The sequence below is a fragment of the Dromiciops gliroides genome, chromosome 3, assembly GCF_019393635.1.
Source record: "Dromiciops gliroides isolate mDroGli1 chromosome 3, mDroGli1.pri, whole genome shotgun sequence".
Classification (NCBI taxonomy): Eukaryota; Metazoa; Chordata; class Mammalia; order Microbiotheria; family Microbiotheriidae; genus Dromiciops; species Dromiciops gliroides.
In genome coordinates, this window is record NC_057863.1 from 344,537,354 (window position 1) to 344,558,079 (window position 20,726).

The window sequence follows — 20,726 nt, forward strand, 5'->3', positions numbered from 1 at the left end:
AATCAGTGGGGGATAAATGGGAGATGGAGTGTGGTGTATGAGGAACAGAAAGAAATCCAGTTCGGTCAGATTACAGAGGGGAAATAATAGCCAATGAGGCTGGAAAGATAGGTTTTAAAAGCTAAACAGAAAAGCTTATGCTTTGTCCTAGATGCAAAAGGAACTGGAGTTGGCCCAGCTGCATCTAAGGACAGTTACTTTGGCAGCAGGGTAGAGGGAAGGCTGGAGCCTGACTAGTTGGGAGGTTGTTGCAATCATGTAGGTAAGAGGTGGTAAGGGCCTACATTAAGGTGGTAGATGTACAAGTGAACAGCACGATATGTTGTAGAGGTAGAAACAGCAAGATTTAGAAACAGATTGGCTATGGGATGGGAGAGTGCAAGAAGTCTAGGAAAATTCCTAAGGCTACAAACTTGAGACACTGGAATGATGATGATGTCTTTGAGAGAAATAGGGAAATTTGGAAGAGGATGAGATTTAGGGGGAAAGCTAATGAGTTGTTTTTAAGCAAACTGAGTTTAAGATGTCTCCAGAATATCAAGTTTGAAATGCCCAACAGGAAAAGATGAAGCAGAACTGAAGAGAGAATAATGCTGGGTATATGCCTGGAAATCATTTGGATGGAGGATGATAGTAAAACCTATGAAAGCTGATGAAATCACCACCTTTTTGTATATCATGGCATCTTCTGAGAATATTTTTAAATGCATAAAATACAAAGAATTACAAAGAAAATCAATTGTATTGAAATACAGTTATCAAAATACTTCTTAAAAACAAATTCATGAACTCAATAAATCCTAGTAGAGTAGAATAAGAGAAGAGATCCCGGGAAAGAACAATGAGGAATCCCTACCATTGTGGGGGTAGGAATGATGTGGATGATGGGCCACTAACAGAGACTCACAAGGAATGGTTAGAAAGGTAGAAAGTAAACCAGAAGACAGTAGTATTGCAAAAACTAAGAAAGGAGAGAGTGCTCAGCAGTGTCCCAGTTTAGCAGAAAGGTCAACAAGGAGGAAGCCTGAGAAAAGACCACCAAATGTGGCAATTGAGATCATTGGTAACTTTGAAGCAAGCAGTTTTAGGTGAGTGATAAGATGGGAAGTCTGATTACAAAGGGCTGAAAAGAGGAAAGGAAGTGGAGGCAGCAAGCAAAGACACCTTTTTCAAAGGACTTTGGCTAAGAAAGGGAGTAAAGATATATGAGGAGATGGTATCAAATGATTTCGTTACCTACAATGCAATATAAACTTCTTGAAGGCAAGTCCTATTTTTTTTTTTCGGTATCCTCAGTGCTTTGCAAATAGTACATGCTCGATAATATGGCTTTTCCTTCAAACACTGTGGATTATTTAACTCTTTCACACCTTCTCATCCTTGAGATTATTCTCTCTGTCTTCCCATTATTCTCCAGGATTTACCCAATGTGCTAGAGACATTTTTCTAAATTCCTAATATTGTATAACTCCCAAGGGAACACAGGACTATCTGTGATTATCTTTTCCTACCTGGCCCTTTTTCTGGTCTTATTCTTCTTTAATGGGATCTTTTATATTGCTTTTTTTTCATTGGTAATTTGCTACAACCTACTCATATCCACTCTAGATCTTTCCATTTGGATTTCTTAAACATTAAACAAATACTGCAATTAATTCCCTTCTAACATTCCTGTATAAGCATCCATTTCCATTTTTCTCAAGCTAACAAAATAATTACATAATTTTATTTTCAAGTGATGTATATAAGAATAGGTATGATTATTCTGAATTGGGAAACTAAGATACAAAGAATCAGATTTTCCAAAAAGTCAATAGGGAAGCTAGAATTTTAAATTGGGCATTTCAGTTTTCCCCTTATGTAAAATGAGTTTTGATGAAATAGTATTTTGACTAGAACTGGAAGAGATCTTTGAGATAAAATAAATTATTTAATTCCTTGATTCCAGTTCAGGAAACTTAGACTACTAGCCTCCCCATAAGTTAGAACTTAAATATTTAGGATTCTATTTCAAAATTAGATATCCCTTTCTCTTGTTTTGTTTTCAAAAACCATTACTATTGATAGATCAATGATCCTTAATCAGATTGATAGCTCTTTCACTAGCCGACTGCCTGATCTATTTTCAGTCCAATACTAAAAACTCATTTCTAATATATTCTTTCCTCTTAGTAATAACAAACTATTTGCTAAAAGGTTACTCTGGATTCATAAATGCCATTGAATGAATGTAATTAAAACCTGAAAATACATTTTACATAGTGAGGAAATGGATAAAGAATATGCCTTCTGTTCACTGTGTATTGTGTATTTGACAAAGAAACATCCATTCTTTAAGACAGTGTCCAAATATGCATGGTCTTCTGGAAAGAGCCATGTTTCCTCTTATACAATAAGATATAGCATGAGATAAAATCAAGCATGAAAATGTTTAATAATAGAGCAAGGGATGTGACCCAGCAGCCATACTATTAGGTATTTACCAAAGGACACCAGGAAGCAAAGTTGTGATAAAACACCACCTTTCATTAGATGTAAAGATCAGAAACAAAGTAGGGGTATATGGATGGGATAATGGATGAACAAACTGTAGGATCCAGTGGTGATGAATATAAAGTGAGGAATGACAAGTATACAGAGAAACATGAAAAGATCTGTATGAAATAATTTAGAGTGAAATTAGCAGAACAAAAGGTACCCAGTGACTACAATACTGTAGATAAAAAATAACTGAAAGCTGAAATCTGAGTCACCAGAAAAACCAGTAACAGTACCAAAGTCAGGGAAATTTGCCCCCCTCTTTTAAGCAGAGAAAGAGGAACTTCAGGGGAAGGATGTATTGTCATTGCGAGACAAGGTCACTGTATCAGCTGTTTTTGCTTGTTTTTGTTTCAAGGAGAGAAGGAATTTCATATATCTGTGATGTAGAAACAAAAGGCATCAAGAGAAGAACAGATCAGGAGTTCCATAAGATAAAATAACAAGAGTCCAGATGATTATGTGGGTTTGGGTGAAAGAAGCAGAAGCTATGATTTTTCTCACTAGAGGATAAACAAGTTGATTGGTGCCTCGGGGTCCTGTAATGCCTAACATTGTACTCAGTTCAGGAGAAGGCGGAAGAATAGAAGAAAAAAAGGAAGGGGAAAAATAATAAACATTTGTTTATATAGCAGTGTGCAGGCATTATGCTAAATGCTTTAAAAAAAATTTTATCTCATTAGATCCTCCCAGAAACTCTGGGAGGTAAGTGCTATTATATTGGGGGGGGGGGGGGCCTGGGCAATGAGGGTTAAGTGACTTGCCCAGGGTCACACAGCTAGTTAGTGTCAAGTGTCTGAGGCAGCATTTGAACTCAGGTCCTCCTGAATCCAGGGCCGGTGCACCACCTAGCTGCCTAAGTGCTATTATTATCCCTCTTTTACAGATAAAGAAACTGAGGTAAACAGAGGTTAAGTAACTTGCTCAGGGTCACACAGCCAGTAATTAGTGTCTGAGGCCATATTTGAACTCAGGTCTCCCTGCTTCCAAGCTCAGGGCAGTGTGCACTATGGTGCCACCTAGCTAGCAGTGCAATCAGCTTCCACAGCTTGTCACCCAAACACATGATGGTTGTCAAGTACAGATGACAAGTTCTGTCAAGGCATCAACATTAGTAAAAAAACCAAAAACACAAAACTCCTATTTAGACACTCTAGGCAGTCACATGTGGGCCCAACCCGATTGCCTCATCCCAGGATGTCAGGGGTTGAAACACACCCAGGAGATCCCCTGGAATATTTTGCCCCACATCAAAGTCCTAAGCAGCACAGGCCCTATACTACTTTTAGCAAGCTGAGTTTTTTTTATAGGGATTCTATAGTGTCCCACAGCTTGATGCAATCACAAGCATCAACTGAAAATAACATTTTGGAAACGTCACTTGTCTCACCTGATGAGACAGCCCTTCTCCTTGCCTCCCCCCACATTCCTCTAGTAGACTGCCCCTCTGTCATCCCCACCCTCTTACTTATCCTTGTCTATGGGCTGCTTCCATGTTTCCCACATCCTCACTTAAGCCATTCATCCCTGCTAGTTATTATCCTAAATCTCTTCTCCCTTTTGTGGCTAAACTTATTGAAAAGGCCATCTACAACAGGTGCTTCCACTTCCTTTCCTCACATTTCTCTACTCTCTACAGTAAGAGACTCAATCAGTCTCTCAAGTACTATCTAATGGCCGTTTTTCTCAATCCTCATCCTTCTTGACCTCTCCATAGCCTCTGACACTGTTTATCACATGGTTCTCTTCTGCTTCTCCTCCTGCCTGTGTAACCACCCCTTCTCAGTCTCCTTTGCTGGATCTTCATCAAGGTCAGGTTGATAGCTGTGCTCCAGGGCTCTGTCCTGGACTCTCCCAAGGATTCAATTATCATCTCTATGCTTATGCTGATGGTTCTCAACTCTACTTATCCAGCCCTAACTTCTCTGCTGACCTCCAACCTCTCATCTCCAGTAGACAGACATCTTATATACATGTCCAAAACTGAAGTCATTATTTTCCTCCTAGAACCCTCCCCCCCACCACCACTAATCTCTGTTACTATAGAGGGCATCATCCTCCCAGCCCCTCAAGCTCACAGCCTAGGTAGGTATCATCCTCACTCACCCCTCCCCCATATCCAGTCTGTTGCCAAGGCCTGTTAATTTCACCTTTGCAATCTCTCTTTAATGCACCCCCTTCTCTCTTCTGACTGGCACAGGCCTTCATCATTTCACACCTGGATTCAGTTGCCAAAGTAATCTTCCAGGTCTGTAAACTCTAGTAACACCCAGTCAACTACAGGATCAAATACAAAATGACCTGGCATTCAAAGCCTGTCATAATCTGTGCCACCACCACCCCCCAACCTTTCCAGTCTTCTTACTTACATTCCTTCTCTTTCATGTACTCTTCAGTCCATAAGGCCGTCCTCCTGGCTGTTCTCGCAGAAGACATTTGGGGCATTTTCACTGGCTCTCCTGTCCCTGGAATGATCTCCCCTCCTCATTGGTCTTGGCTTTCCTGGCTTCTTTCATGTCCCAGCTAAAATCCCACCTTCTTCAGGAAGCCTGTCCTGATTCCATCTAATTCTAGTGCCTCCCCTCCACTGATAATTCTAAACTTTTCCTGTACATAGTTGTGTGTTGCCTCAAGATTTCATTAGACTATGTGTTCCTTGAGAGTAAGGACCGTCTTCCTTCTGTTGTTGTTTTTTTAATCCCTAGCATTTAGCACACTACCTGGCACATAGTAGCTATTTAACAAATGTTTAAAGACTGAGGGCTTCAGGGCAGCTAGGTGACACAGTGGATAAAGCACCGGCCCTGGATTCAGGAGGACCTGAGTTCAAATCTAGCCTCAGACACTTGACACTTACTAGCTGTGTGACCCTGGGCAAATCACTTAACCCTCATTGCCCTGAAAACAAACAAAAAAGACTGAGGGCTTCAATATCTAAAGAGTATCTTTCTTCCTTAAGTTTGTATACTGATCATCCTCCACTTTATTACATTATAACTCATTTGATATTAATAATCAGAGGATCAAAGATTACTTTTGTTGCATCAATCAAGTAATCATGTATGATCTTCACATATGTATGGGAAACTCCTTTTTGGAGAACCTTTAAGACTCCCTTTTGCACTAACAGAACGGTTAACACAATGGGGTCTTTTCTTCTTTATACTTTCATGGACAAAGTTCTCACAGATAAGAGTGCCAAGAATTAAGTTAACATTTAGAGATGACCTGAAACTATGCAAAATGCTTAACATTTTTACCCCTTTTCCAGAATGCTATACTGGAGAAGCAGAATTGAGGCGATATAAGACAGAGGGCCATTTTGTATTTTTGTTTCACAGATTACCCTAGCCAAAAAATTTACCATTAAGTGGTGAGATTATTTATGACAAGTCTCTCTATGCTTAATGAGCCTAAGTCTGCTGCCGGGACCATACTTGCAGGCTCTCCATCTTGGTAAAACCTGAAAGAGCTTAGGTTCTGCTGGCCTTGCCTCCAAGAACTTGGAGTCACCTCCACACCACCATGGGCAGTGCAGTAGAACTTTTGCAATTGATTTATGTTCAATCTAAATTTAACTTTCTGGAGCATTTTAGTTTTCAGAATGCTTTCATGTATATGTTTCACTTGATCTTCATCTGGAAGTTTAAAACAAACCAGCTAAAAGAGACATCACAAAACTTAAGCATAAATGCATGTTAAGCATCTAAAGGACTCTGTAACAGCCTTATTGACTATTTTACTCACATGAAATAGGAGCAAATCATATTTAACCTGATTATACCCATTGCTCATAGTGGCTAAGATATGGGACCTATTATTCATTAAGGAAAGCCAAAAGAAATCAGAACTCCATAAATTAGTGTGTCTGGATGTCAGACAGAGGCTCTTTCAGAAAAAACAAAAAACAAAAAACATGGGAAAGCCATGGGATGGCAAATTGAGGGAAGGAGATCTTGCCCTTTTTTTGGGCAAGAACACTCTGAAAAGATACAGTAGGGCAGCTAGATGGTGCAGTGGATAAAGCACTGGCCTTGGATTCAGGAGGACCTGAGTTCAAATCCAGCCTCACACACTTGACACTTAGTAGCTGTGTGACCCTGGGCAAGTCACTTAACCCTCATTGTCCCACCAAAAAAAAAACAAAAAACAAAAAACCACAGTAGCCTCATCTGTAGGATTTGGTCATTGGTATTATATACCAGTGTGCTATACACACACAGAATTACTGACTTCATGTGGATGTGAGCTGACAACATGGGGCCAGAGATGGGTGGACCTTTACCATCAGATTTTAGTACCAACACTTAAGTAGTTTTACTGCCTGCTGTATACATTTTCCACATTGGTGTATGATCCTCCAGATTGGTCTCCCTACCACTAGTCCCTCCCTTTCTCCAAACCACTGTTCCCACAGCTGCCAAAACAATCTTCCTAAGGCACAGGTCTGATCAAGTTAGTACTGTGCTTAAGGACCTTTGTTTGGGTCCCCGTTACCTCCAGGTAATGTCTACCTGCCATTTACAGCTTCCCAAGTCTAGTTTCCACCTTTCCAGCCTTATTTCATAATATTGCCTCTTCAGATTCCATATTTCAGCCAGACTGGACTCCTGGTCATTCTTTGATGTCATTCTGCCTTTTTCTGCCATTTCATGCTTTCTTCACCATCTCCCTACCTAGAACAGTCTCTACATGTCCACCATCCCTGCCTGTTGACATCTTTTTCTTTGAAGGTCATTCACTATTTGTTCCAGGATGTCTTCCCTATTCCTCAACAGACTAAGCTAGCCTGACAAAAGACACACAAAGGAGAGACAGAAAACAGCCCAAAAGCAAACCACCAGCACTATTTAGCCACTGTCTCCCCTCAGACTTTGAAGGAGACAGCCCAGGACCATAAAGCCAAGAGCCTTGAGAATAGCAGTACCTCCCAAAGCAAGGAACCTGCTTTGTGCTTAAAGCCACTCTTTAGGGGAACAACTCCTGTGGAGAAGAGGCCAGCTATTCCAAACGACTGCCACACACAGGGCAGAAAAGCCAGGCTGGCCAAAAAACAACTGTATTTACTTAAGTTCTGATGGAGACAGCCCAGGACCCTGAACCATAGAATATTTTGAATAGTAATACTTTCAGCCCACAGCCATCATCCTGGGAAACAACCCCTACAGAGATGCATCCTGACAGATGCTCTTGCAAGTGCTACAATCACAGCTACTTAAATCCCAGAAAAGAAAGTTATTGCCAGCAAAGTGTCAAATGGTTCAACATCAGAAACTGGTCTGGTATCACTTTATCAGTGGAAAAGATGTTCAAGGTATTCCTATCTGCCATTCTAGTTAGAAATTCCCTTCCTCCACAGATGTTTCTTGGTTGTTTAACCTGTCCTATGCACTGCTCTGTATTCCAGTGGTGTGCATACCTTTTCCCCTAAACTGTAAACTTCTTGTTGCCAGACAGGTTTTTTTCATTTTCTTATCACTGGCACCTTGTACACTGTCTATTCAGCTTCTTCACTTTTAAATAAAATAAGTAGTATGGCAATATAGAAAAACCATTGAACTACAAGTCAGTCAGGTTCTGGTCCCACTGCCACCTGCAAATTATGTAACTTTTAAGAGAGTTATAGTTGCCACCCTAGGGCTCTTCCTTTTCACAGCAAACTTCCAGAAAAAACCGCTTGGAAGCTGACTTTATTCCTATGTGACTGAAACTACTCTCTCCAACGTTACCAATGACCCCTTATTGCTAAACCCCCAAATCATTGTGCAGGCCCCATTCTTCTTGACTCCTTTCATTCTAAATACTCTGTATTCCTTGAGATTTGACATTGTTCTGTCTTAGTTCTCTTCCTAAGACTGAATCATCTTGATATACTTTGTGGGCTCATCATCCATGCCCTGTCCCTTTTTTTTACATGGGTGTTAGCTGAGATTCTGTCCTAGACCCTTTCCTCATTTCTTTATATATTTTCCCTGATTATCAATTCCCATAGATTCGACTATCTAACTCTGAAATAGACATATCTAGCCCAGAGTTCCTGTCTTACATCTTCCACTGCCTGAATACCATGCTACATGCTAGAGATACAACGAAAGGCAAAATTAATCTCTCCCCTCAAAGAGCTTATGTCCTAATGCCATTCTCATGCCAGACAAAACACTTCATTAACTGGGCTTATACAAAATGTGTGGAAAGCAGACAGGAAGATTAACAAATGAGTGAACCAGAAAAAGGAATCCTTCAGAAGGTGGAATCTGAGGTGAGTCTTCAAGGAAGCTAAGAGACCAGATGCAGAGATAAAGAGCAAAGAATAGCCCATGAGATGAGATTTGGGGCCACAGTAGCTGAGAAATGAGTAAAGTGTAACAAGACGGGAAAGGTAAGAAAGCATCAAGTTATCAAGAGCTCTAAGTGCTAAACAGTTTACAGATTTGATCCTGTACTAGAGTACAGAAAGACCAACTGTAAGGCCACTGAAACAGTTAAGTGATATTGTGAATAGTGTTGCACTTGGAGTGAGGTGGATTTGAGTTCAAATCCACTGTTTCTTCATCTGTAAAATGAGGATTATAGCACCTACTTCAATAAGGTTATTGAGAGAATCAAATAATGTATGTCAAAATGCTTCACAAACCTTCAAGTACTATATAAGTAGTAATTCAGTTTCACTGATCTTTTCACAAACACAGAAATGAAAAACTTTTTCATACATATGTATATGTACATATATATGATCACAAACTAGATTTACATAAAATTAATGGGATTGCTTTGTTTATACTTAACTTGTATTTCTGTACAAACATAATTATGTATGATACGCTTAAAAGTTTTCAGTAATTTCATAAACTGACCAAACATTTGCAAAGATACTTAAGTGCCTACTATGTGCCAGGTACTGTGCTAAATATTGCAAAAAAACAGTCCTTGCTTCATGATATAAATCAGATAAATTAGGGGAGGTCTCAAAAGCAAAGCAGTAAGATTAAGGACAAGGAAAGTCATCTTGCTTGCTCAGACTTTCAAGAAAATACTTGGAAAATAAATTCATTTTCTTGTTCACTAATCATTAAAAAAAAAAAAAGACTATTGCAATAGACCAGGCAAGAAATGAATTGACGGCCTGAACCAATATGGTAGCTGTGTGAATAGAAAAGAGGAGGTGCCTGAGAAATGTTGTAAAGGTAGAGAAACAAGATTGATACTACTGCAGTATGAGAAATGATGAAAGGGACAATTTCAGAGAAACCCAGGAAGACTTGTATAAACTGATGCAGGGAGAAACAAGCAGAACTAGATGAACAATTTATACAAGTAAAACTAAAAGACATATAGGGAAGCCCTGCCATTATGAGAAGCCTGGTGAGGACAAGTCAGGTGGTCTTTGGCATCCAGAAGCTGGCCAGTTTGCATTTGTGGAGCCACCTGTTAGTCCTGTCCATCAGGGCTGCCAGCCAATTAGCCTGGGGCTGTGTGTGTGTGGACAGCCCCTGTGTGGGATACGGGGCTTCTGGGAGAGAGAAGGGAGGAGAGGTCTCACTTTGGCACGCACGAGAGAGGGAGAGGGATGCTGCATAGCAGGTTCTCTTTGGAACTGTGGATTCCGAGTGGTGGTGAGTTTGTGTTGTTGAGCCAAGGCTAGCTCTTTGGAGCTAGCTGGGTTGGAGGCAGGTTTGGGGGTACCTGGGGCATTTTTACCCCAGAGATTCAGATTCTAATCATCTGGGGAGCTGGTCGTATTTTTTTTCCTTCCCCTGTTCCCTTTCTCATTGTCCCTAGTTCTATTAACCTTTCTTGTGTTTTAAATGTTCCCATTAATAAAAACCTGTTCTGTTGTTTTTTGAAAGAGGCTGTTAATCTCCTTGCTTACCCCAATATTACAGTGAGCCGCCCAATTAACTCTCCCCATACTAAATTTGGCCCTTACAGACATAAAGAACTCAGATCATTGTAATGACCAGCCACAATTCCAGAGGTCAAATGATAAGCCATACTACCCACCTCCTGGGAGAGAGAAGATATACTCAGGGTACAGAATGAGATTTTTTTGAACAATCAGTGAGGGTATTTGCTTGACTGTACATTTCACTTCAGTTACAAAAAAAGCTTCCCCCCCCCTTTCTTTTTTTTTTCCTCTTAATTGGAGGGAATAAAAAAGATTTTTGTCAATTTTTTAAAAATTAAGAACAGTTGGGGCAGCTAGGTGGCGAAATGGACAGAGCACCGGCCCTGGAGTCAGGAGTACCTGAGTTCAAATCCGGCCTCAGACACTTAACACTTACTAGCTGTGTGACCCTGGGCAAGTCACTTAACCCCAATTGCCTCACTAAAAATAAAAAAATAAAAAAAATTAAGAACAGTTAAAGGAAGGTTGAGGTTAGGGTTTGAAGAAAAAGATGAGTTCTGTTTTGAACATGTTGAGTTTGAGGTATTTAAAAGGCATTTGGTGATGTGACACAGAGAGAATAAGGCTGGATATATACATCTGAGAATCATCTTTGTAGAGATAATTGAATGCATAAGAGCTGCTGAGCTTACCAAGTAAAATAGTATCAAGGGAAAAGGGCCTAAGACAGAGCCACGGAGGCTATAGCTACTAAGTGTGACACGAAGAACCAGTAAAGGAGACTGAGATAGAGCAGTGTTCCAAAAGCCCAGAGAGAAGGAATCCAGTGTCAAATGCTACATAGGTCAAGAAGGATAAAGATTAAGAAAAGGTCATTAGATTTGGCAATAAGAGATAAGTGCTAACCTCGGAGAACAGTTAAGGTGATAGAATCAGAAGCCAGACTGCCAAGGGAAAGATTTATTTATACATAACTGAAAGAAGAAGGTATAGAGACACATGAAGCTTCCTCAAGAAGTTTAGCCACTAACAATTCAATGAGCATTTATTAAGTGCCTATACTGTGCTGAGTGCTGGGAAGGAGAAATGACTACTTAGAGATACAGCAGATAGAAAAATCAAGTAAGTTTAAGGATTGGGGGAGAGATGCGGTTATGTTTGTAGACATCAGGGAAAGAACAAATCAGGAGATCAAAGATAAGAGAGAGTAGGTCCTGGGGCGGCTAGGTGGCACAGTGGATAGAGCACTGGCCCTGGAGCCAGGACCTCAGTTCAAATTCGGCCTCAGACACTTAACACTTACTAGCTGTGTGACCCTGGGCAAGTCACTTAACCCCAATTGCCTCACTAAAAAAAAAAGAGAGAGAGAGAGAGTAGGTCCTAATTCTGATGATGAAGGGACAGGATAATCAAGAGGCGAGGTTTGTCAGGGTGTGGTAATAAGACAAAGGGGGCAAAAGAAAAAGGATAGTGTAAAATTAGTTTGAGGATAGGAGAGAAGAGAGTGTAATCCATGCAGGGTCAATGGCCTGAAAAAAACTCAGGGGTAGAGGTGCTAGAAGTCAGTGAGGGTGAAAAGTTAGAGGGCATAAGGAAATATAGAATGAATAACAGTTATGATCAAAGCTTGTCAACATGGAATACAATACTGCTGAGTGACAGAGGATATGACCATCTGTGTAGCTGAGATGGACTTAGTCATGGGAATTAAGCAGATTAAGGAAATGGAAGGTTGGGAGTATCTGAAACAGCAACATGTATGTTTCATTCCACCCAAGTAGGAGGGCAGAAGTTGGGATGAGCAAGGGCATAAGGCAGGCACTTAATCCACTAAGGAAAGAGAATTGGATAGCAGTTGGAGAGCACCTAGCATAGTGCCTAGCACATAGCACAAATGCTTGACAGATTAACAAAATTTAACGTAATTCTTTGCTTAAAAATCTCACTCCCTGTTACAGTATAGGGCTAAAACCTGGTCTTTGGTTAACTAACTCTGGAAATGTTTAACTTGAAGAAAATAGGGGATATAATAACTATAAGTATTTGAAGAGTAAACCATGTAGAAGAGGAATCAAGATTTGTTCTTAGCTTAAGAAGGCAGAACTAGGAGTAATGGAAATTGTTAAATAAATTTTTAAAAGGCAGATTTATTCTTGAGGTAAGGGAAAACTTGCAAACAACAACAGTGTCCATAAATGAAATAGGACGTTTCAGAAGGTAGTCTGTTTCCTCCTCATTGAAGATCTTCAAGCAAAGGCTGGATAACCACTTGTCAAATGTGTTGTACAGAGGATTCTGTTCAGGTAGAGGGGCTAGGTGGCCATTGAGTTCCTTCCCAACTCAGATTTTGTGATTCTGTGGAAAGAAATCAGGGGTAATAGTCAAAGAAAGGCCCACATACAAAAACTGGCTTACTCAGTTATAAGAACCACCTGTCCAATACAAAAAAAAAAAAAAAAGAAAGAAAGAAAGAAAAGAAAAAGCATGGCCAGGGTTTAACATCTAAAGTTAATCTTTAAAGAGTTTATTGAACTTTAGCCTAGGCCCTTAACCACCATCAGGCTATATTTAACTCTGTCCCCAGCTTGGGGTCCCTTTCAATGGTGTCCTCCTTTACACTCTGGCCCCACACCCATTTTGCTGTTTCTCATACCAGTGCCATGTTCTAAATCATGACCTTCCTTGGCCACAAAGCTTAGACTAAATCACAAAAACACATAGACTTGGCCTACTGGAAATTCAGGTTTTATTTCATTTCAACCCTTTCTGGCTAATGAGCAGCATTTTTATTGATTTTCTGTTTATTTCCCACTACTCCCTCCCACAGCACCCATGAAAACTTCCTTATGAGACTCCCCCAGTTACATCCCTTCTGGCATGACCTTATTCCAAGACATCCAGCAGAACTTTATAAAATGCAGTATAATCAATGAAACAGATTTGCCTCTCGAGCCATATTGCCATTCTTCTTCTCTAATCCTAACCACTTTTAACTTGCATTCTATCCATCCACTTCCTTCTTCTCCACTAAGGGTTTGTTCCTCAGTTTCCCGTGTGTGTATTCTTGAAAGAATTCATTGCTTTCCACAGCTTTTACATTGTCTCTGTGCAGCTACGGTCTCCATTTGCTGCTTCACTTTTTTGGATGACACTTAGATCCTTCCCTCCAAACCCCAGTTTTCTTTTCAAGCTCATCCCCCTATATATATATATATATATATATATATATATATATATATATATATATATATATATATATATATATATATATATATATATATATTTTAGTGAGGCAATTGGGGTTAAATGACTTGCCCAGGGTCACACAGCTAGTAAGTGTTAAGTGTCTGAGGCCGGATTTGAACTCAGGTACTCCTGACTCCAGGGCCTGTGCTCTGTCCACTGCACCACCCAGCTGCCCCTCAATTTATATTTTAATATCTTACCATCACCCTAAACTCTCAGTATGCTCCTTTTCTATTCTTTCAGCTTCTCTCCAATCCTTCCTCCATAGTTGACCAAATTGAAATTCCTAAAACATGTATCAAATACTCAAAAACCTTTCTGTGGCTCCTTATATTACCTCTAGGATAAATCAGAGACTTCAGCCTGGCATGGCATTTTAAACCCTCTGATTCCCATCTGCCTTTTATTAAGCATGTTGTCTCCCCCAGTGCCTTGCAGTTAAACATTAAGTGACATTTAAGATGAAAATTGAACTCAGACTTTCTCCACCAAAAAAAAAAAAAAAAAAAAAAAAAAGCAAAGCTTTGGGAGAGGGGGAGAACAACACTTTACTAACATAATCACCAGAGCCTATTAATTATTGCTTCATAACTATTACTAAAGAACTTTCTCCTACATATGTCCCTTCATATTTCCACAGCCAGCATTCTAGGTCTGTTTCTCAGTGCCTCATAACTGGACTAGTGCAGTAATAGTCCCTAACTAGTCATCCCTGTTGCATGAGTCCATCCTATGAATAAGCAGAGTAATATATTCTTTAAACCACTCCATGTCACTCTCCTGCTCAAAAATCTTAAATGAAACATCACTGCTTAAGGATGAAGTCTCAGATCTTTAGCATGAAAGTTCAACTTAGGCACAACCTTTCATACCTCATACTAAAACCCAAAACAAGCGTCTACTGTATATCCTTAACTATATATTTCCACCTTTACATATACCATTCCTCATCCCTCTCTGACCATTCAGGTCAAATATCTCTTTTGTAAAAAAGTCTTCCTTAACCCATAAGTATTTTATATGCACCAGTACTTTGTGGTGTTTTAGTGTTTTTGTTTTGTTTTGTTTTAACATTTAGCAAATTACATTTTCAGTGGTGTCAAGAATGATAAAGTATTATAGTTCACGTTGTTACCACTAGGTGGCAATAGTGATTACCTCCTTCCACTGCAAAAGCATTTATAGTCTGACCACTAATTAGCTTTCTTTCAGGCAATTTTCACTAGTTCTTTAAATTTTATGATGTAGCCACTACTATTTATCATTGGCCACTTTGATTTCTTACAGGCACTTTAGTTTTGAGAAAGTTAGAAATATCTACTTCTGTTAAAGATCCAGCCAGGGATGTGTATTGAAAAGTACACTAAGCAGCAAGTACCTAGACATGTGGTTTCTAACTGTATGACCCTAGGGACCTTAGGAGTTTCTAGGCTTCCTTTTCCTCATGTTAAAAAGGAGCTTAATGGGATGATCTCTAAGATCTGATCCGCATCTTACAAAGTTTGTAAGTTTTTATATAAGTAGAACAACGAAGAACCTCAAACTGTAAGCCTAACTGTAATTGTCATGTTCTATACTTAACACCAATTTGAAGCTCGGGCGTGCACGCACACTTCAAACTCTGGCTGTCACATAACCAGCTAAGTGACCTGACAGAAAGAAAGTCTCTGAACATTAGTTCAACATTAGTTGCAACAAGTAAAATATGTTCCTTATTTATTATGTACAAAGTTATTAGGAATCAAATGACAGTTACGTGAATATTCTGTAAACTCTAAAGCAAAAACCAGTTATCAGAAAACAGGATCTGTGATATGAATATTTTCCCACGAGATTTGCATAGTTATTTCATTATTTCACTATTTATACCATTTTTGTCACAAAAATCCACATACAAATTTAAAAATTAAAATAGAAGTTGTTTTTGTTCTTACAGCTCTTTTGAAGAATATGAAGCAGATGAACCTGTTCCTCCTTCTGAACTTGGAAACAAAGGGGACAAAATAGTCATCTCAAGCCTTTCGGAGAAATGTGGAAAGCTTCACTCAGGAGATGAAGAGTAGCTGCCAAGCCCAGTGAAGCCAGCACACATGTATCTTAAAGTTTATTTCCTCATGGAAAGGATATTTTGTATACTGCCACTTAAAATCTTTCGTATCTGTAAATGTACAATTGCACTGGATTAACTTAAAATGGTTTTTGTGCAATAGGTCTCAATGTACGTTCTAATTTGGGGCTTTTCCAGTTTCCTCCTATTAATTTTCCTTAATGCCACAATATGTGGGAAATGAATAGAATTGTTACATCACCACTAAAAAGATGGCAATCTGTGGCATGCCCTTGAATATATTAGAGCTCTTCTACATTTAAGTGTTCAAAAATATTAAGTGATATCTTCTAGCTTCTCACTATGTCCCTGTAAACATAATATAGGTATGGTTCACTCACACACACCCCCCCCCCAATAAAATCAAGGCAAACTAAGACATAAAAATTAAACCTGAAAAGACTCAAATCTACTTGTCCCCTGGGTATGTGTATATATGTGTGTATACATATGTGTATACATATATGTATATGTTATAGTGTTCAACTATTGCAAAGGGATTTCTTTTAGTTACGAACATGGACTGCAGTACAAAGATCAGCTTACTCAGCCATTGTAGTTTTATAATTAATAAGCCAAATGGCTTCATCCTCAAGCATTATGAACTACTAGGAGTTACAACTCTTCTTTGAAGCTAGGTAAATTTCTTTCCCCCAAGGTCATTTGACTGAATTAAAAGGGAGAAGTAAAATCCTGATAGCACCTATAATTTCCAAAAAGGAGAAATTTGCTTAACTCAAGATATGAACTACTTCAGGAATCTGACTCCTTGAGAGTAATCTCAGTTTATATACCTATAATTATGTCTGAAGAAAATGAAAACTATTGAATTTTAGAACCTAACAAATTTTGTTACCCAGAATCCCCATACCCATTGTTTTCTTTGACAGAAAGAAAAAAGCCAACTTGAAGACATCAGGAAATTAACTCCTACAATTATTACTTCAACATGAATAAACTTTTTTAACCACAGCTTACTCATTTAAATTTCTGGATTGGACTTTCATAGGAAAATGGAATGAAAATTTTAATTCTTTTCATAAGGAAAAACAAACCTGTGTTTGTCCCCTGTGGAGGCAAGGAGGTGGTTGAGAATGTTCGCAAGAAATGTTCCACAAAACCAATGCCACCAAATTCTACATCTAATAACATTTTGTCTTACCTTGAAAATAAATAATAATGAATAGTAAATAATGATGAAGACTTGAAATATACTTTAATAGAAAGCTACAGATAACTTTTTTTTTAAGATACCTTATGCCAAAAGCATCTTTTGTCCTAAACTTTTGTTGCCAAACTTCCAGTGGTAACCAGGTTTAGTTTTTATTTAGGTTATCAAGTGTATTTCATTTACCCTCTCACAGCCCCTTTTTGGTGAAGGGTCAAATGAACAATGAAATAAAGCATAGGCAACAATGTAGGAGAAATTAAGAAAATGTATTTATCATTAAAACTTTGAATTATCAATAATTCCTCATACTTACACTTCAAAAGTGAGGATTCCAGGGGCAGCTAGATGGTGCAGTGGACAAAGAACCAGCCTTGGATTCAGGAGAACTTGAGTTCAAATACTGCCTCAGACACTTGAAACTTACTGGCTGTGACACCCTGGGCAAGTCACTTAACCATTGCCCCACCCAGAAAAATAAAAATTTTAAATTCCAATTTCTTTAGTTGCTTTACCCTTCGTGACTAGAAAGTGAACTTTTCATTTAAGTTCAAAAGAGAAATCATTACCAAAAATTCCTACTTCCCCCAGAAGGAACTCAAAAATAGAACTGACATCTGTAGAGAAAACAAACCTGTGGCAACCTAAAAACCCTAGGATTATTGCTTCTTTTCCTGATACAATTAATTGCATTTACCTACAATCCTCAATTTTTTTTCCAGCAGAAGAAATCAACTGTTTTTGATCCTGCATGGTATGATAAAGGGTAATAAAACTGATTTTTCTAGAAATGAAAATGAATGTAGTGTAGATGATCTGACATTCATAATGGCTTATATATACTGTTTCATTTAGACTCAGGAAAGAAAATTAAAACTCAGTTCTATATTTTAAAATAATACAAGCTAGGCTTGTTTCTTGCCTTCATTTGGCCTATTTTGTTTTGACTTTGCTTCTCTACTAAATTCCCTATGCTTTAAATAGATAATTTATAGGTAATTTTGCATTTTATTCTGTAAGTAAAAACACAACAGCCAATGCCATTAAAAATGACAAACATTTCTTAAATTAAAATTTTAAGGTACCTCCAATTTATAAGGCTCTCAGGCATATTTTAAAAATAAAATGTACAATATGAGAGCTTATTTAACATAAAAAAGAAATCTGTAGAACTGGGTAGTATGTTGTTTGATTATGTGCTACAGAAATCATGCTAAGATTATCACATTATTCCAGAACTAGCAACACCACATCACATCACAATTCCCGATAAATCTTAATTGATGATACTTACATTATTATTTATTATGGTCTTAATACTATGCAACACAAAATAAACTTCAAGAGCATAGCACTAATTGCTATGCTACAAATAATTAAATACAATTTTATGGCTTTTTCCCATGCATCTTATCCCATTTCTTTGTATAATATTTGAGTAGTGTTTACAGTGGCTAAAGATATAATCAATTAAGTTGAGTGACTTGTGCAGACTTGGAAAATGTGTTGGGAGGGGGAATGGGAGGGACGCATGGTTTTATCTTTGATTCACTTTGTTTTTCCCCTTTTTGAAAATCAAATAAAGGTATGTGCAAGAAGGCATGTTTACTAAAGGAACTACAGACTATCTGAAACAGAAGTCACTTTAGAGGTTATCTAAGTTTAACCTGTACATGACCTATCCCTTCTACAATATTCCCAACAAATAGTCAAATCATCTATTAATGTGGACCCTACCTACTAGGACAGCCTGATCCTCTTTAGGATGGCTCCAAATGTTACATTTAGGCAAAAATGTGGCTTCTAAATTTCATCACTGTTAATAACTCTGCCCCCCTCTGGATCTAAACAAAACAAATCCTCTCCTATGTGTCAGCCAAGTGCAGCTATCCTGTATTCATTGGCACTACCAGCTTTGTGTCATTTGCAAATACTATCCAAGTTGCTAATGAAAAGGGTGACAGAAAAAAGACTGGTGACCCCATCCTATGGTAAAATAATGAACCATTTCTTCAGCCCAGTGATTCCTTCCTTAATCACAGGTCTTCTGGATTTTAAATCCACCTAACTTCCACTTGGCTAACAATCTTTCCATATTGCCCACAAGCATATCATAAGACACTTGCTGAAATTCAGTTATAGTTTGTTGTTTATAGTATTCCCTTGATCAATTTAGTCTAAACTAATAAAAATAAGGAATGAAAGAAAAAAAAAGACATCAGAATGGCATGACTTATTTCTAATGAATTCATATTGGTACTTGCTGATCACTATTCTTTTCCCAATGTGCTCACAAACCAACATTTTAATAATGCATTTTAGAATTTTGCTAAGAACCACACTCAGAACCTTATAAACAACCCAATGTCTTCCCCTTTTATAAAACGACTTTTTTCATTATTACAATCACACTGAACAGTTTTACAAAGTGCAGCAATCCTATCTACAAATTATTTATTTCATTGGACAACTGTCTTACCTGTTAATTCTCTATAATATTAGGCTTAAAATATATAAATAAGTAGTTTTCTCCATTCCCCTCCTTTCCCAATTTAAAGCTCTTTTGATCACAAACACCTTCATTCAAATACATTCTTTCTGGCCCTCAATAACATGCACTCCATTCTCAGTCAAGTACTCAATTCCTTTACCTAAAACCCTGCCCCAGAAATGTAAATAAATGCTGTTTGCCCTGCAGACCATTTTTAGTTTAGCATAAGGTATATCCATATTTGAAAAAAAATTTTTTAATCTAGATTTCAAATTCTCAAATTTACTTCAGAAGTTTTGTGAATAGTTTTTAAAAGTATAAAGTGCTATACATTCAGTTTATAATAGAAATAGAACTGTCGATTTCTAAATCTAAAGCACCGTATATTTGGGTGTCTTCATGTGCAAAAATATGGAATGTTTCTGCCTATTTGTTTTCATAAAATCTACTTTTCCTCAAGTTTTAAGGAGGCATTTTATTAAACAATATTTCCTACCTCTTAACTTATAACTCCTACCATCAAATATATAGGAATTTGAACTTAGGCATGATGATAAGTTTTTAAACAACAAAAGTTCTACCTCCAAGCATAAAAATAAAGCTTTGAGTTAATATTCCTCACAGAGGAATAAGATGTGACATTGTAAATAACCGTGGCCATTAAAAGCAACTTAATTCTTCTGATCATTTCAGATCTTCTTAGACAATTTCTGAGACAACTTAAGACCTCTTCAGTTGTTTATCTTCCTTTTAAGTCACTAGTCATCAGTGTTAAATATTCACAGGATGTAGAAAAGCAACAAAATATAACCATAAAAAAGGAACAAGATGCAATCAAATTGTTGTTCCTAAAATTACATATTAGAAAACACTGAGTACATACCATCCCAAAGCCCTCAACATTCTACAACATGGAATTAGAAAACTAACATTTATTGATAGACTTAGGGCATAATACATATTTCAAAAAACGTGGCAGTGAGAATACCAGCATAAAAAAGGGAAATTTGTGTTAAAAACAACCTGAAATCATTTTCAACATTACACAACAATCAGAGGTCTCACATACTCATGGTTTCCACATTTTCCAAATTGCCACCATCCCATGCAGCAATAAATAGGAAACTAAGGGAATCACATTAAATTTAGGAAACAATCAGGTAACTCAATTTAGAGTTGTAACATCAGCTGCATTAAGAAAACCTAGGGGCCTTGCAAAAATATCCCAATTAGTCCATTTCTAGCATTTTCTTTGCAATAATCATTTCTGGAATAAATAACAACTAATTTACATTTTAAGTTATAATCATCAACCCATGAAAGTAGATTC

The 20,726-nt window shown here is 37.9% G+C and overlaps 1 protein-coding gene and 1 long non-coding RNA gene across 3 annotated transcripts in view; one reads left to right on the forward strand and one right to left on the reverse strand.

Annotated features, from left to right (window-relative positions):
* The window catches only part of PPP2R3A (protein phosphatase 2 regulatory subunit B''alpha), a 201,869-nt gene extending 181,441 nt beyond the window's left edge, over nucleotides 1–20,428 (forward strand). For both annotated transcript variants that reach the window (XM_043999189.1, XM_043999190.1), the window contains one exon: nucleotides 15,567–20,428. In XM_043999189.1, coding sequence (XP_043855124.1) covers nucleotides 15,567–15,693 — 127 coding nt within the window. In that variant the 3' untranslated portion in view covers nucleotides 15,694–20,428. The remainder of the gene's footprint in view (nucleotides 1–15,566) is intronic.
* Nucleotides 12,512–15,698, reverse strand: LOC122751938. The gene is made up of 2 exons (XR_006355809.1): nucleotides 15,565–15,698; nucleotides 12,512–12,739 (listed from the first exon to the last, which is right to left on the reverse strand). It is a non-coding gene; the product is annotated as an uncharacterized LOC122751938 (long non-coding RNA).
* Nucleotides 20,429–20,726: the final 298 nt, after the last annotated feature.